This window comes from Carassius carassius, chromosome 11, assembly GCF_963082965.1.
Source record: "Carassius carassius chromosome 11, fCarCar2.1, whole genome shotgun sequence".
Taxonomy (NCBI): domain Eukaryota; kingdom Metazoa; phylum Chordata; class Actinopteri; order Cypriniformes; family Cyprinidae; genus Carassius; species Carassius carassius.
In genome coordinates this window covers 7,320,788-7,339,854 of record NC_081765.1, presented here as the reverse complement: position 1 = coordinate 7,339,854, position 19,067 = coordinate 7,320,788, and the positions used below count along the sequence as shown (strand labels likewise).

The following is a 19,067-nucleotide window of genomic DNA, read 5'->3' as shown; positions in this document are numbered from 1 at the left end:
ATGGAATATAGCACTTAAATCATATGGCCCTCTTTTATAATGCATTTAGGATGATTTTCGTGAATTTTGGAGCTTGACAGTTCCAGTTCAAAATTTGTTTTATGGAAAAGGGCAGGATATTCTTCGAATATTCACCTTTTTCTGTTTCATGCCTGAGAGAACCTAGGGGTTTCAGATTAACATAAGTGTGAGGAAATTATAATTAATTCTGGGAAGAGAGACTCACCTGCTTGGTTGGTAGTGATTGTGACCGCAGCATACTGGCGGATCGTGGGGGCCTGGGAGGACACTCTGTTTTGGGCCTCAATCTCAAAGGTGTAGTTTGTGTGTGCCAAGAGGTCCACTACGGTTACTGTCGTGTTAGTGAGGCCGTTGGCACGGGGCAGGAAGCGCACGGCCCCTAGGCAGGGTTCACACTGCCTGGGACCCGGCCAACATCGCTTACAGACCACGTTAAAAGTCACGTCCTTCCTGCCTCCGCTGTCAGCCGGCCAGATCCAGTCAAGAATCACTGACGTCTCATTAATGGCAGAGATCACATTGCGTGGGGCAGACGGAGGTCCTGAGGAAAAAAAAAGATATGTGATATAATATTTAATCATAATTTTGTACAATAGGATGAACAACCATTTGAGCTGTATTAAAATGCATATTCAACACTGACACTGTGAACCAATATTGACCCAGGAAACCGATCTGAACTGTTTCTTCTACACTCTTTAAAATAAAAGTTCTTTATTGGAATGGATAGTTCCATCATGAACCTTTAACATCCACAAAACTACAAAAGGTTCTTTATAGTGGACCTCAGTTCTTTAGATTATTAAAATACTGTTCACATGATGAAAAATAGTTAAGAATTAATGAAGAAACAGCATAGAGACAGCAATGAGATTAAATGGACAGGAAACAGAGACTTTTTTTCCCTTCTCATATCAAAATGCAATGGTCTCAATATGAACGCATTAAATTCTTCCAAAGAACATTTATTCTTATTTATTGGTTTATTCATCTACATTTATTAATTCTCCAAATTATGTGACCAACTGTCTCATTTGTGTCTTTTCCCCCCCATGATTTTTCCTAAGAGTTGACAGGAGAAACATCTTGGACAAAGTTTATACTTAAATGAAACACAACTGAGAACTCCATTAAATCTCATGAGCTATGAAAGAGCAATAAAATGTCCCTCTGGGGAAGTACAGTACGTTTACTTTAAAAAGTGTGGGTTTAATCGTTGAAGTCATCAGTTATGGATGGATACAGAATTTAGGCAGCCATGTCCTTCCCCTTGTTAAAATGCTGGCAAAGTCTCTAGAATTATTCCAGAGTTCAGAAGTGTCTTCACTGGATTGTTATATTAACTTTAAAAGATTGTCCCGATAAAAAAAAACGGGGTATGAAGTGTGGCCAGTGGCCTCTGTAGATTGGAATAGCAGGCCTGCACAGCAAGCTGTTATTTGAATAAGTGACAGACTTCTGCGTATATATAACAAGAGTGAAATCTCAGACTGAAGTAAAGTGATGGACACCAGTTCAAAGCCAGACTGTAAATAATTTTGGAATACTTTGTGAATTTAATATCTGACCTCTGTGTATTATTACGTGAAAACCAAATTCTTGCCTTAACGATGGAGATGAGTGAAGACATCGAAACTGCAGTGTTGGGTTAGTTTGATCTGATGTGAATTCATAGACTGAAGGTCCAGAGTTTAGAGAAGGTTTCCTACTTCTAGAGCTTGAGAACCATTTTAACAGTCATTTCGTCTGAGAAGGAAAGTGGGGGAGGGATAGGATTTGAGCCTACATTAAGAAATAGAACATTACACAAAGGAATCTCCTCCACAAATTCGCTCCGGAACATTCCAGAACACTCCCTGTTGCTTTCCCTTGATTCTGACAAGATAATAAATCAGACATTTCATTCAAGGTCAAATACAGGATCCACTACAATGGCCTTTTCAAAAGCACTTATAGAAAGAAGAGCAACTTTCCTTGAGGAATAATTCACTCAAAATGTAATTTTATAATCACATTCACCAGCTCTTGTGGAGGGGTAGACTGAAAGACTTTCACTTAAAAAGTCTTGAACATCAGTCTGGTGCTCAAATGTAACTATCGTATGTCTTCAGAAACCATAGAATATAGCATGCAACTGTTTTTATTTATTTATTTATTTTTTTTTTATACAAAGCTATGATATTTCTTCCATGTTGTGCTTACACTGTAAAAAATAAATAGTTGAGAAAATGTAAAAAATAAAAAAATAAAAATAAAAGAATAAGGCAACTTGATGCAGTAAGACTTTGGAGCTTTCTCAACAATAGCTTTTTAGTTCTTTTCATTAAAAATACGTTGTTTAGCCAACATAAATGTAGCTGTTCATGCAATGCTAATTGTCTTATTTTGGAAAATATAAACTTTTTTGTCCTGGATAAAAAAAAAGTATTTAAATGTTTACAGTACAAATGATGAACAGGTGATTATACTGTATATACTGTATATATTATTTGAAAAAATCCAACTTCTATGTATTTGAATAGGGAAATCTCTTAATCTGCTTGCCAAACTCACATTTTTGCAATTGAGAAATAAAATCTTACCAAATGGAGTCATAAATAATAATAATAATAATAATAATAATAATAATAATAATAATAATAATAATAATACATTATGTACCTGCAGCTATATTACCAGAATGTAAACTAAAATAATAACAAATAAATAAAAATCATAGCTTAACAAACAAACAAAAAAATTAATACTGAAGTGGGTTAAAATAAAATACAAGCTTGAAATAACATGAGGGTGAGAATTTTTTTATATTTGGCTGAACAATCTTTCTTACTATTTTAATAGTGGTTTTCCTATTTTACACACTCTCGATCTTTCTTTAATATAAAAAAAGAGGATCATAAAAAGAGGTTGTCTGTGTCTGCACAGATAAAAAATGCATTAATGTGCCTCAGTCTGCAGTGGCAACAGCATAGACCGAAGTCTCTTTTTATAGGATGGAGGGAAAAGTCGTTATATGTCACTAGGTAACATCTTTGCCAGAGCAAGGCGTCCTTTGATCCTGATGTATAATAGAAATCACAGTGAGCAGGTAATGTTCACAGACTGGCTGGCCTGTTAGCGGGAGGATGTGAGGTGTGCCAGGGTAAGCTATCCATTACACAGACACTTCAGTCTGACACGCAGCCTCCAAAAGAGTGACTACAGCCTTCATTGTTACCACAGATCTGAAGAAATTTTCTCTTTGACATATGGGAGATGTTTACATCATTTACAATTGGCACAATTATATAACATGTCCGCAGTTCACATTTTCCTCCCGTCAAGGATTTACACTGCAGAATATCGGCTTTATGAGGTCATTAAAAAAAGAGACAGGCAGAAATAAACAATTCCATTTATACATACTAAAAACAGGCATAAATATGTATGCCTTTAAAACATCCACCGGTGATTAAATGCCGACCTTCGCTGACACGACATAGAACGCAACATAAACTGTACATTTTACAAAGCAATAATTCATGGAACAACCGCCTATATAATGCAGCCATGACCTGAATTATATTCACATGCAAAAAAAAAAAAAAAAAAAAAAAACATCTCTGAAGAACTCTGAATGACCTTCCTCAATTATTGCAGATAATATCGTGCGTCGTGCTTCCTTTAATTGCAGTTCCGCTCTCAGAGCTGCACTTAAAGCGTATCTGTTCCACTGCCTGCATCCGAGCAGATTCTATCAAGATAAATGTACAAACTCGGGGACTATGACAGTATGAAGTGGAGAAATTAAAGTCGTACACTCCGTTCAAGCATTTTTCTGCACACTGTACCCATCAAAGTCTTAAACTAACATTGGCAATGAATGCTTAAGTGGAAATGAAGACTCAGTATTGCTTCCGACAGCCGAAATAAAAAGCGACTTGCATGAGCGTGGCGTGATCTGACGTGGTGACTACTTCGGATGTCACTTAAGATACACCCTATTAAACTTGGCCGTGGAATTCAATAGGCTAAGGCTCTTGGTGGTTTTATGTGATATGAATCAGCACTGATAGCAATGCGGTGATTTATGGATAATGTGTTTTGGAATGCTTGGCAGTCGTTGCATGCATCTGTCTACCATCTGCGTACTTCTCCAAAAAAGAGAATGGGTTAGCTAACTCCGCTGCGCAAACCAGAGGAGGCCTGTCGGTTGAAACAGTTAAAAATAAACCAACACGGGCTATTCTCGGTGGGATAGCTTGAAGGCCGCTGAGGGGACATTGGAAGCTTTGTCAGAATGAGCCAACACAAATTCATCAATCCTTGAACAAACACCATCCTTAAAAAAGCTCTGTCGCTTCTGAGAGCTGCGCGGTGAAAAGGAACGCCGCGTTTCAAGTAACATAAAGAATTATCCATACAACAACATCACTTCTAAATGCTTGTGGAGATTCTGTAGTGTTGAAAATCTGTGTACGCCTTTGTGTTTTGGGTCAAACTGACCCAAATTGGTTTCCATGAAAAAAAAAACATGAAATTGAGAGATGATGGCGACCCAGGGGAAATAAAAAAAAAAAAGAACATAAAATAGATCAAATAAATCAAATATATGAAAAATGGTCTTGGATGATTCAGAAGACGAGTACTCAGTTTCATATGTTTCATATTTTAGTATCATGTAATGCCATCAATATCGTGTATTTTATATTTTAGCCTTTAAAAGCTACAATAAAGTTTGTTTTTCTTCTTCACAACACATCTGTCACAACAAACGTCTTATTGTCTAGCCTTTGCTAAACAAATCTATGTGTCGAAACTTTCGCTTGCACATTCATGACACGAAATGAGGAAAAATCACAAAATTTCAAGAAGAAATTAATATTGCAACCAGTGTTACAAGCAGTTAAAAAAATCAAGTGTGGGTCAGTCTGACACAATAGGATGCTTCAAGGTAAAGTCAAACCTATAGAATCTGGAGAAAATGTACTTATGTATGTTAGCAGCACGTACGAGAGCAGGCCATGGAGACAGGGTCTTCTTCTGCACGGAAGTAGTTTTTCTCGCAGTCGCAATGCACGGCTCCCTCCTGGTGTGTGTAGCTGTGCGGAGGACACTTGGAGCACTCGACGTTCCCAGAAGAGGCCTTATAGAAGCCGGGCCGGCAGGCTGTGGAGACAACAACAGGAGGGAAGACAAATTAGGATGCTGGGAGTCTCTAGACAACAGGGCCATTCATTACCCCATTACTATGCTGCCACTTTTAATGGAGCGTATCATTTCACATGACCATATGCATCGGCGGACACAATGGAAAGTTATTTAATCATCTGCACGGACTTAAACAAACTAATATCTGTACCAACAGTGCTGAGACGTGGGTAAGGCCGGCCACACGCACATGTGAGTGGGTGTTATGACCTCATAGGAAAGATATATTGTTTCAAAATGACAACAAGATTAAATGGAGAGCAATGGTAGACTGCTTCTCTGGAACTTCAAGAATGTCTTCAACTCACAGAATATCAAAGTCTGAAGTCTCAATATGAACTCGAAGCAAAACTAAATAAACCCAATTAAACAATGTTATTGTCTATCATAATGAAGAAAAAGCCATAAAAATCTATAGTTTTAAAGGAAAAACAGGACATGATAACAACCTAAAGTTAAAATATTTTTTTATTTTAGTTTAGTGAAGTCATGCTCACCAAGGTTGCATTCATTTATTTAAAATGTGTATATGAAACAGTACTATTGTTAAATATTATTACAATTTAAAATAACTGATTTCTATTTTAATTTTTAAAAAAAGAATTCTATTTAAAAATGTCCTTTATTCCTGTGATGCAAAGCTGAATTTTCAACATCATTACTTCATTCTTCAGTGTCACATGATCCTATAGAAATAATATGCTGATTTGCTCCTCAAGAAACATTTATTATTATTAAAAGCAGTTGAGCTTTTTTTTGTGCTTCATTCAATGTGCTTCATTTTTTGATGAATACATATATATATATATGATATAGGTATGACTGACTTTCACATTTTTGAATGGCAGGTTCAGGGCAATAGGCCTACTTCTGTTTAAGGAATGTTATTGTTAATTTTTTTTTTCATGGTTATATCACATTATATTTTAAAAGTTATTAGATTTTCCTAAAAAAATTAAAATAAAATAAAAATCATTAAAGTGAAAAAAAAAGCATATGACCACAAAGAGCAGTCCTTGAGGGATTTTAAGAGAAACATCAGGAACAAAGTTTATGCTTGCCTGAAACATAATCAAGTGTTTTGAGCTATGAAAGTGCAACCTTCAATATGAGCAATAATTTTTCATCTAGGAAATGAAAATTTGGGAGGCTTAAGTCAGAGCTATGTGATAAAGTATGTTTAAAAATACTTTTAAAATCTCCTTTAATGTCACATTCAGGGCCGGTTGCATGAATTATGCAAATACAAAAATTGAAAAAAAAATATCTCTGCTATTAAAAGTGTACTCATCAGCTCATCCGTCCCTATTCATGAGAATCCCATTCCATTACCCATAATGAAGAGGGAAAATCATGATGAGATGGCTATTTACTGTTGCTCACATGCATCTTTATTTCACTTTCCACTTGCTTGAGGTTCAGTACTTAATACAGTTGGTGAACCACAGCTTCAAGTCAGCACCATCCTCCTAGAATCAACTGAATTCTGCTTCACGGCGAGAAAACCGAAGGGGCTTTATTATAATATAAGCAGCGAGGTCAGAGTCTTCTCCTCTGGGAATACAGCAGAATACCTTATGGTTTAATAATGTTTTTTGTGGCGGGTCAGATACGCAACCACATCAAACATATCAATGATGTTTATTAGCTATCTCACAGTCTACATGACATTCCCACCACTACAGCGCACCTACATGCCTGTTGTTTCTCCTGAGAGGTTTCGTATGCAGAGTGTGAGCAGAAGTCGGCATGGAGAGTCGCTGTGATGCATGAGAATGCACGTTTATATTAACCTGTTTCTCCTCTAAAACTCTCCATTAGGGACTGCTCAATATTATGCTGATGAAAAAAATGCAGGTGCTCTTAATAGTGTTTGTTACAGGAAATCTAATCTGACACACTGTTACCACTGTAAACCGGAGTCCCAAATGTGATAAACACACATCTATGTTGCAAGAATGTGTCTGAGGACACATTATAGTACAGAGGGGGCTTTTTCACAGCTTAGGAAAGACACACTTAAGTTCTTTGTTATATATTCTCTTATTTTGTATGCTTCTCATTAAAGGGTTACTCCACCCCAAAATGAAAATGTTGTCATTAATAACTTAATGTCGTTCCAAACCCGTAAAAACTTTGTTCGTCTTCAGAACACAATTTAAGATATAAGCTTGTGTCTGTCCCATTGACTGCCAAGTAAATAACAGTGTCAAGGTCCAGAAAAGGTATGAAAGACATCGTTAGAATATTCCATCAGACGTGCAATCAGGGTTATATGAAGCGATGGGAACACTTTTTGTAAGTGAAGAAAACAAAAATAACAACTTTATTCAATAATTTCTTTGTCAACGGTCTCCTCTGTGTCTCTCCATATCACAGTATGCTGCTTATGCTTTTCTGTGCCAGCCGCACCACAAGGATTTGCTGTTTCTACGTGTATTTAGCTTTGATTTGAAAGAAAACTGCTTATCCTTGTGGCTAAGCAGTTACCGGTAGCCATACTATGGCATCAATGGCTACATCAATTGTTTGGTTACAGACATTATTCACAAACAGAAGAAAGAAACTCTTACAGATTAGGAATGACACGAGGAAATGAATTATTAAAAATATTTCAATTACCATTTTCAGTAATTGAGATACAGCTGAAGTAAAGTAAATCATTTATTGTAAAAAAAAAAAAAAAAAGAAATGACAAAAGCACGGCAAATCTAAGCAGAGTGCGAGACACTGTTGAGGTCTCATCTGTTAGATTATCATTTTTGTTTTCTAAAAATTCTCTATTTGCTCTCTTGGAGAAACAACTGAGATCTCGTTCGTATGTAGCTAGACACAGAACAAAAACAGATTTCCTTCCAATCATTCTTGATTTCACAGCGCCCTTGACACGTGATGACCGCTACTTATAAATAGAAATAAATTACGCAGGCCAAAAATAAACAAAGGAGATGCACGACAAATAGCAGTGCGGGCCAGTGAAGCAGGTGATGATGGAGAGGAAGGTGCCCCAGTTTCCGTCACTCGAGCGCTTGTTCTTGACAGCTCTTTAATAGAAGCCCGGGAAGCCAATGGCTCTCGACGGCATCAGCCTCTCATCTCTCCAAACCCTCTTACTGCAGTGAAAGGCCATGAATGACATTACCCAAAGCTGTGCCTGCTCTTCCTCCACATACTCTGAACGCCTCAGATGTTCAGGGGAGCGCTGAGTGTGGGATGATGTATAAGTTTGTGTGTCTAACACGACGTGCTGAGGTGGAGGCGCTTTGTGTGTGTGAGCGGGGCCGAGCTGGGGGGCTGTTATTGATTACACGTGTGCTGCGAGGAGACGCTGGGGATCACTCCCGGGCTAACAGGCACAGGAAGGGAGTGAGAGCGCTACAGAGGGGCGCTGAGGTGATATCTCATCCAGGCCTCCCAGCACACGCTCCATACACACTCGCTCTTAACAAGAACACACACGTGCTCCCCCAGGAGCCACCCTTAATAAGGATATGAGAGATGATCTTATTACTTTGTCGATCTTTTCTTTGCTATCTTGACGAGGTTTGATATTGTGGAGGTCGAGTAAAAACAAAGAGCTGTGAAAGAACTCCTCCCATAGAAAAATGAATATATATATATATATATAAAATATATAAAAATATATATAATATATATATAAAAAAACAAATAAATGTTCCTCTGGACTATAGAACACAAAGCTGAAAAGAGTCTTGTGTTATCGGTAACTGCCGATATGATATGAGAGCAGAGCTCCCTGTGACTAAACAAGATCCTATCAATCAATAGAAGCATAATGTGACGACATGACAGTAAGTGCTGGCTAGATACTCTTACGGTACGGTCTTTATACAGTGTCTGGCAGAGAGGGAGAGGATACAAGGAACAAATGCATTCATTCAGCACCTCCTGTTCAAACTAATTGCCTGGGAAACTGTATCTGACTCGCTGGCTCTCAAAAGAGAAGCCCACCTTAGATGTCCTTCCACTGGAGAGATGACAGCAAAGTCCACAAAGGTCAGACTCTCATTCCCATTATCAATGTAAAAGTCTAAAACACTGTCTAAAATCATTAAAAAAGGAAAGCATTTATTCAGGGCAACATCCCTTTTCACCCCCCCCCCCCTCCCTTTTTTAAGGATTAATATAATAATTGTATTTTTTATTTTATATATATATATATATATATATATATATATATATATATATATATATATATATATATATATATATATATAAAAGATGTGTATTCAATTCCATTCATTCAAGACCTGGGGAAAAAAGAAAGAAAGAAAAAAGAAAATAAATAAAAAACAATTAATGAAAACTAAAACTACTACTACTACTAATTTGTAATTATTGCCAAATGCAGATACATTTTGCATGGCACATTCTTGAAGCATATCATATTTCAATAGTAATAAATGGATTTACTATACATTATAGTTAAATATGAAACTCGGATTAAACAGATTTATTTATTACATGGAATCAATTCTCAATCAGTTATTTATGCATTCATAACAATCATGTTTAATTAAAGTGCAAGCCAGTTTTTTTTTGTCACAGATCTGAAGATGTTTTGTACCTTTATACTGTGAAAGCAGAGATTGGCTCTTTTCCACAAGAGTTTTATACATCAAGTTTATAATGAAGGTTATCACAAGACATTAAGCTGAGAACCACTAAGCAAGCATCATGGGAAAAACCCCAAACCCAATTAAAGTGCATGCATGGGATTCATTTCCACTGCTAATTCAATCATTGCCAACACTGACACCTCTAGAGCTCTCCTCTCAAATGACCTCTGACCTTGATCAATGGCTGCCTGGCACTGCTGCACAGCCGGAAACCTGACAGAGCCTCTCGAAGCATATTCACATTGCATGACAAATTTCAATGTTTATACATCTTCAAAACATGCTAACAAGCTACATGTGATCATGTGTTGAGGATAAACAAACAAGAATACACAAAGAAATTCCTCAGCACAAATGCTCGATTAAACACACATTCATAAATCACAAATTCACATATGTGTCCGAGTTGTGTTGGCATAACCCAGCTCTCCTCTCTCAGTCGTCCATTTGTAACCGCGGGCACTTAGGAGAGCTCAGCTGTAGTCCTCAGAGAGGCCCGAAACGTGATCAGTGCTCCTCTGTTTATCCTGGAACCTCTACAATGGCGCTCTCAGAGGAGAATGAGGCCACCTCTCCTCGAATCAATACACACTGCCTTGTAAACAACACCAATGACACCACCAAACAACCCGTTAATGGGGCTTTTTAATACAGAAGGCCTCAAGAACACGAATGTGGCCAAGGACATTAATGTCACATCATCGTCTGCATTTTTGTTTGTCCAGCTTTTGCATTCAGTGGTGGTTCAGAACAAAAACAGGCCCTTTCACCCAAAATTAAACTGTGTTTAGCATTAACAAATTTAAACCTACTTTCTAGGACAATTAAACGTTTTGCACATAAAATAAATAGGTAAATAAGTAAATTGCTTTCATCGCATGCATTGCATTACGTTTTACTTTAAGAACTTTTTTAAATTCCCATTTTTACTGTGATTATCATAATTGCAATAAAATAAAGTACATTTTAAAGCTATACTTTAAAGACTTTTTTTTTATTTCATAGAGGCAGTGCCATATACACTTTAGTATTATATATATATATATATATATATATATATATATATATATATTATTTCCCAATAAAGTAACAAGAAAAAATATGTATCATGAAAAAGTCACATTGCAAAAAAAAAAAGAAAAAAAAATATATATATAATAATAATAATAATAATAAATGGTTAAATAATCTTTACAGTTTCTTTAAGACCTAGCATTGTTACTATTAAATAAAGCTGTAACTATTAAGAACTATTAACTATTGACACGGATTCAAATGATAGATAAATAGAAAAAACGCCGGATTCTACTTCCAAACACTTGCCTTGCTTTTATTCACTAAAAACAACTTCAAAAGCTCTTTTCTATGAACAATATGAGAACCACACCCTAACATTCCCAGAAAGTTATGGGAACCAAAACTCTTCACTTTAAAGACTATACAGTTCACAAAGCAGATAAATGTGTTGTGGACTGGGAGCCAGGCTCTCCATCAGCTTTCTCCGAGTGAAAGGAAAGGTCAGTGATGGTTTTGCTCCACTTCGATGGTGCCAGCGGTAAACAGAGCGAGTTGTTGAGATTGTTGACAAAACAAAGGATCTCCTTCCACAGACCAACTCCCACCCCTTCCAATCCACAAGGTCAGAGGGACTCTCACCCTCCTCCTCACTCTCCCACCCCAATTCTGGGTAAAATTAGATTTGATAAGGCATCCTGCGGGACAGCCATTCGAGGCCCCCCGCTGCATTGGAGATGGATATTAGCATCGTAATGCGCACCGCACTTCTGGGACAGTTTACAGTTCCAAACATGTGTTTCCGCCCCGTTTTAGCAGCATAGCTATAATGCCTTCAGTGTGCCTACACCTTCCCAATGCGCTCATCAGCGGGCTTTCTCATTCAAATCAGCTCCAGATCAGACCGCTTAATTAGGCCGCACACAACGCACAGCGCTAATTTCCCAAAGTGAAGCTCCAACATGAGGATCCTCTTTTAGACCCTTTAGAAATGAATGAGCCTCCACTTCAGAAACATTACCTTGTTACCAGCACAAACACCAACAGAGGCCTGAGAAAGCTGATATGAATTAGCCTCGTGGAAAGCGCCAGCTCGGCAGCTCCTCGTGCATCCGCTGGCAAGCTAACAGAATGAATTTGTAATTTGTTTTTGGGGGTTCGTTTTGATTAGTTCTGGCTGAGATGAATGCACTGCATCAAGGGTGACAATAACTTTTTGCTCTGACATTACTGCGTCTTAGAGATGCTCGCTAGTTTCTTGGTGTTGGGTTCCAAACTAAAATGTTACAAATGTGCGGTGAGGCTAATGAATAGCTTTGCAAGCGCTCCGTTAGGAATGAGAAACAGCAATGCAGATGTCATTTTAATATAATTATCACACAGCAAATGACCACACTAGGCAATGCATTTGCCTTTATAGATCCTTATAAATTAATTACAGACTTCTGTGTTTGATTCCTCTTTGTAAATCTGTCAAAGAGAATTATTATATTATGGCTGAGCTAAAAGTGCACTAATTATGATTCAGTAATGACTCAGAGCAGATGTGAGGGCCATCTAACTGGCATATTTCATAATTAGAGAGCCAGCAAACGAAGGATTGCGAAGCTTCTCGTCTGTGAACCTGGATAGAGATGCAGCTCCACCTCATTAAAAGCAGCATTTCATTCCCGTTCAATGGCACAATCCTACCACTCTGTCAGCGGAGAGATAGCTGCATATTTTCCTGGAGTGTCTCGCTGTCTTCATCTTTTGACATCTTTTTTAGGCAATGGTTCCTATTTACGCAGAGACACGGCAGCCAGAAGCCCTGCCGCAGGATGGCCACACAAGTGCATGATAACACTCATGCTCATCTGCATTAATGTGCCGTCTCATGCCAGCCCTTCAGGCCTTCATTGTGAGGCTGAAAGCACCTCCCAAACTGAATCTGATTCCAGCCATCAAAGGCTAATTAGAATATATGCCAAGTGAGAAATGTAAAACTCCCAAGTGGGAGAAATTCTGGCTTCACTACTTGTGAAAGTGTGTTACATATATAGTACTAATATATTAACCCTTTACCATAAGGTCTATTTTGTTATTATTTATTTATTTATTTAGATATTTTATATATATAATGATGTTATAATGACTATTATTTTAAAATAATATTTTTATAATGATAATATAATATAAATAATATTAGTAGTAGTATAAGTAATTTTTATTAATTTATAATATGGTTTCACTTGTTAACAATTTCATTTTACATGTTTACATATTGCAACAGAGAACATAAAGAACATCCACATATCCATATATTCAATATTCATATGTATTTTGCATGTGCTGTGTTTACAATATGTAAAAATGAAAAATTGAAAACATAGGGAAATGACAATTTTGTTCTTTTGAACCTTTTTTTTTTTAAAGATCTTCGCACTCTGGGTTGAAAAATTATTATTATTATTATTAGGAATTATTATTATCATTATATACAAAAATTATTTAAAATGTAACATTTTTTATGTTCTACTTAATTACATTTAAGACATAACACAAAGTATGCTTCCCCTGGAAATTAGCACTGAGTTTTTTGTTTTATAAAAAATAAATAATAAATAAATTAATTAAATAAATAAATAACTATTCGGTCTGCGTCTCTCTATGTGGAACAGTTTCGGTGCACTGTTTCAGCAGTATGTTATAGAGATGCTATAAAAGCAGAGATTTATTGTAAAGTAATTGAACTTTTGGTGATGGAGCACATTTGAACAAACTTTTGTTTCCAAGGCTTAACTCTACTTCAGTGCTCTTGTCAGTGGTTAAGGTCAGTGTGTGCTCTGTGTGAAGGAAAGCTTAGCTCTGTGTTCACAGCTGGATGCATGTGTACAGACTATAAACTAATGCAGGGAACAGCTGGCCCCCCATGACAACTGCGCATGGCAACATGCATGAGTATGTTGGGACCTCTAAACAGTTCACGGACTGACACAGAGCTTCACAAACATAAACACATACACAGTGAACACAGGCATGCAGAAACACACTATTAAAATAAGAATAGTTTCAGTGATGCGAACCTTTCTCCCTGCAGAATCCTATCAGTCTTCCTTAATGCCTGATCAAAAATGTTTATTTGATGTCTTTTTCTAGCTAATCTCTAATCTTATGCTTAGCTAGCAGACTAAGATTTTAGCTTGCTATAACTGAAACCATAAAGAAAGGGATATGTTTAATTTTTAGCATTTTAATCTGTAATAATATAATGTGACGTGATTTAGAATAAAATAACATTTCCATGATCAAGACTAATTGCATGGTTTAAGTGTTTATCATTTTGTGTTTATCATCTTTTCTAATCGGGCACCATACAGAACACCCATAAAAAGTCAGATATTCTTATAATGAACTTATAAAATCGATATAATGGCAGATTTTCTCGTAATAATATAGCAGAAAAAAAACATTGTTTTAAAGACATCTCGTTATTAAAAGTGAAAGTGAAAAAAAAAAAAAAAAAAGTGTGAAGTGACATTCAGCCAAGTATGGTGTCCCATACTCAGAATTTGTGCTCTGCATTTAACCCATCCGAAATGCACACACACAGAGCAGTGAACACACACACACACACACTGTGAGCACACACCCGGAGCAGTGGGCAGCCATTTATGCTGCAGCGCCCAGGGAGCAGTTGGGGGTTCGATGCCTTGCTCAAGGGCACCTAAGTCATGGTATTGAAGGTGGAGAGAGAACTGTACATGCACTCCCCCCACCCACAATTCCTGCCGGCCCGGGACTCGAACTCACAACCTTTCAATTGGGAGTCCAACTCTCTAACCATTAGGCCACGAATTCCCCATTATGATAAAATATATTGTTTTTTCAACATATATTGTTATTAAGAGAAAAAATATATATAATTTTAAAGTCATAACATCCCATTATTACAACATAGTTGAGTGAAAAAAATAAATAATATTGTAGTTGCTTGATCAGCATGTCTTGACTATTTTTTGCAAGTTGATATCTTTTATCATATTGCTGTTTCTGCTGTTTTGTAAAAAAGTGCCGCCATAAGATATTACAATTTTAATAATATGCTACATGAATATTGCTCTAATATAGCACACGAACACATAAACCCATGCAATACTGTTCCTGCATCCTTTTCGCTAGATGTGACTGGGTCAGTCAGTAATTTTAGTACATAATTTCGCCAAAATCCCCTGACACGTCTCAATAAGCCACCATGATGCCTGTAGCAAATTGAGTGCAGGAGACGAAGAAAGAGGGAAGAAAAAGAGAGAAAGTAGCTTTGAAGCAACTAAGCCTATTAGCATAATTTTCAAAGCCCCTCAGAATGCAAGTCCTCCTGTCGGAGCCATCCCTTTTCCTTGCTACCATTATACTGAATGAACTGCTCTGCTACAGAAGCCGGCTCAATGTGAGCCCAGCATCGGCCACCACCTAATCCCCTTTTGTGGCAGGTTTATGGCCGCCTCTTTTTCGGGGGCCCCTCAGGACCCTCCATTCCTCTGGAAATGCCGGACCACACGGAATCGGCTGCCACTGATAAATCTCCACTGCAGACAAAGAGATCGCAGGTCAGCCAAAGGTTCAGGGATTGTGCTGGCCACTGTTAATGTATGCTTACTGTCAGCCGCAGGCATAACTGATAACAGAGGTATTATTTTTCACAGAGGAGCAGTGCCCAACACCAGCCATTAAACCTCCTATTCTAATCCAAATGACCTCCCTCTGGCTATTGTGGTTAGGACGCGCTTCCGCACAGAGCTCAAGTGAGATAACTGTGGCCAACACAGCCACAGAGAGAGGAGGGAACCATCCACTGAAGAATTACTGTCTCTCTCCATTGTGTCCCTGTGTGGGAGGACTAGTTGCCAACAGCAGACAACAAGGAGGTGTTCCATATGCCCATCTCCGAGACCCTGACAGAACATAAAAATTCAGGTGGCACATCTGCTCACTGTAGGTTCTTTCTTCCCCATCATGTTTCCCCATCTCTGGTAATAAAAAATGGCTAGAAATCTAATGGACCGAAGAAATGATTAAAATGCTTGTGCCACTATTCCATCCACGTCATCAAAGAATACATGGATATGGGATGCTTTTTGGGGGTGGGTGGTGAGGCAACCGTGGCATAATGGTTAGAGAGTCTGACTTGTAACTCAAAGATCGCAGGTTCGAGTATCAGTGCCAGCAGGGATTGTAAGTGGGGGGAGTGAATGACTAGTGCACTCTTCCAACCTCAATATCATGACTGAGGTGAGACCCTAGAGCAAGGCACTGAACCCCCATTACAGCAAAGATGGCTGACCACTGCTCCGGGTGTGTGTGTGTGTGTTTAATACTCACTGCAGTGTGTGTGCACTTGGATGGGTGAAATGCAGGGCACAAACTCCAAGTATGGGACGCCACGTCTACATCAGTTTCACTTTAACTTTTTGGCTCTGTTCCAAAACTTCTACTAGTCTCTGATTATGAATGCCAAAATAACCTTGTATAATTCATACACTACATGTTTGAGTGTATAAGTGCATAGTATTTAGCAGCTAATAATTTAGACCTCTCTACATAGGCAGAAACTAGCACTTTGTATGAAGGACGCAACTTACAACTTGTTCTTCCTATAGAGTTCGATGTTAACATGTTGATAAACTAAAAATGTAAGACTAGAACTTACAACTCATTCCAATATAGTTTGATATTAGCATGTTGCTAAGCTAACAATGCAAATGAATGGGAAAATGAAGGGTAAAATGAATGGGGAAAAATGCTTCCAGAACCAACACCGCTGAAAAAGTGTGATGGCTCAAGTACACTCAAGATTGATGTTACCATGTTGCTAAGCTAACAATGCAAGACCACAACTTACAACTCATTCCAATAGAATTTGATGTTAGCATGTTGCTAAGCTAACAATGCAAATGAATGGGAAAATGAAGGGTAAAATGAATGGGGAAAAATGCTTCCAGAACCAACACCGCTGAAAAAGTGTGATGGCACAAGTGCACTCGAGATTGATGTTACCATGTTGCTAAGCTAACAATGCAAGACTACAATGAGCTTAAAAAAATACAAAGCATGAACAAATGTGAAAGAAATACTTATTTAAATAGAACATTTCTCCCTCTTGATATACTTTTTCACAGAACTCGTCACAAAGCATTTATAGGACTGCCTTCTTTACGAAGGATCCCCGAGATGATACCTTAGAAACTGGATAACATTAGGTATCTTCGGAGGCAGTGTAATTAATGTAATTGCCATAATTACCTTTGCAATGAACTGTGCAATGGGGACTGTTCCTACTGTATGATGTCCAAAAATGGTGCCTATGCAGGCAGTTCACTAGGTTTTGGAGCGAGTGTAGAGTGTGTTTCTTGCTTGTGTGATTGTGCTTGGTAATGGAGGAGAAAGCACTCTAAACAAAAGCCTGTGTGAATGACCAGCATGTTTGAGTAATAAGTGTCCTCCTTTCAAGAGTTTTGAAATAGGTCATCTCCAACACTTCATAAAAACAACACTGTGCTCCAAGTGAGGATAGCCCACTTCCTCTTTCACCAGCTCCTGACAAAGAATGTATTTGCATTCCATGCACTAGAAACAAAATAGCAGGATTCTCAGCCCTAGGATCATTATTAAAGGCATACTTCACTCAAAGATGTAAATTCTTTCATCATTTAGAAACACTCATGTTTCAAATTGGGATGAATTTATGTGAAACACAGAAAGTGATTGTTTGAGAAATATCCTAGCTGTTGTTTTACACACTGAAAGTCAACAGAATGATTGAAACGACCGAGTAAATGTTGTAAGAATTTTCATTTTGGGGTGTTTTCCTTTGAAAGCCAAAAATGTGTAAATGTGATTTCACAAATCCCAGTTTCATACATCATAGCCTTGATTAATACCCATTCTTACAAAGAGTGACATGCAGTTTTATTTTCACAATTTATTTACACAGCTGAAGTCTTGCTTGGCCAGTGTGTATTCAGTAACTTTATCAAGGGAACTAAAGTAATGCTCAGCAAGAGGATTTAAACCACTGCGCTAGAATCTGTTGAATTTCTAGAAAGTCATTGCCAAACCACAGCTTTCCATTGTAACCATATGGCCAGTCCCCGTAGTCACCTTCCCGCTTACCTCACACCTGCTGTTCCAGGAGAAAACATGATGCTATTCAAACAGCAGATGAGTGATCACTCATTTACTGGAGATCATAATCAAGATCCCATTTAGTTTCCAAATGACCCGGGAACCCTTGTATCGCACACCCAATGTTCTGACCAAATCACTAATAAAACTATGTTTGCATTTCTTGAAGGAAATACCAGTGCTTGCTAGGCAGAAGAGGGAAAGTTTTAGGTAACTTCAGGTTTAAGGCACTGGTTCAGAGCGAATGAAATGCCACATCGGAGTTGCTTGTCACAGTACGACAATCAGTCCACAAGCTGTAAAGTGATACAGATTCTGGCACTGAAGATTTGTCACTTGCACATAATGAAGCTGTGAGCATGAAAGCCCATTAGAAGGCCTTGGCTGCATGAATATAACATATACAGAGAAAAGATCAGGTTCTTCAGCAGCTCCTGCGAGGGTCAGGAATGGTTCTAACGCCCACGCCGCTATGGGCAGCTAACAGAGCAAGGATGCTATTTAGATTCCTCCGGCAGGTGCCCCGTTCCAGCCCGGGCAGAGGGGCCCACAAATCAATCTTGTGTGTCGAGCCACTCCACAGGGTGTCCGCACATTTGTTAAGGCTTGCCTGCCAGCCAGTCCCCATTCGTCTCCCTGAGGGGGCGACTCTAGGGGAAAGTCTGTCTCACGAGGGGCCGTGCCATGCAGGCTGGGTACACGGAGCTGCACTGCCATAAATCAGTGGGCCCCTGCCCGGGGCAGCACGGCGAGGCTGTCAGGGTCAGAGGAGACACGCCACCGCAGGTGATCCACAGACACTGTGGCAGGACAGCACCGAAACATCAAGAGTCTCTTCTTACGTACCCTCAGACAGCTGTTGAGAACATCCCTCTCTTTCTTCATAAATACCCAAGCTCACACTGACAAGTGCTCACTGTATGCTCTTCTGTTTGTTAACATTGTGTTACATAGAATGCCCTCCTGAGGCTCGGTTCCTGAGCCACAGATATTTTCTGATGATAGAGCAAAGCAGCAGAATTTATGAGTCTAGAATAA

General features: G+C 38.3%; 1 protein-coding gene across 2 annotated transcripts in view; it reads right to left on the bottom strand.

Moving 5' to 3' along the window:
• The window catches only part of LOC132152698 (ephrin type-A receptor 3-like), a 106,814-nt gene that overhangs the window by 49,923 nt on the left and 37,824 nt on the right, over nucleotides 1–19,067 (bottom strand). For both annotated transcript variants that reach the window (XM_059561511.1, XM_059561510.1), the window contains exons 4-5: nucleotides 5,014–5,169; nucleotides 227–562 (exon numbers count right to left, since the gene is read on the bottom strand). In XM_059561511.1, coding sequence (XP_059417494.1) covers nucleotides 227–562; nucleotides 5,014–5,169 — 492 coding nt within the window. The remainder of the gene's footprint in view (nucleotides 1–226; nucleotides 563–5,013; nucleotides 5,170–19,067) is intronic.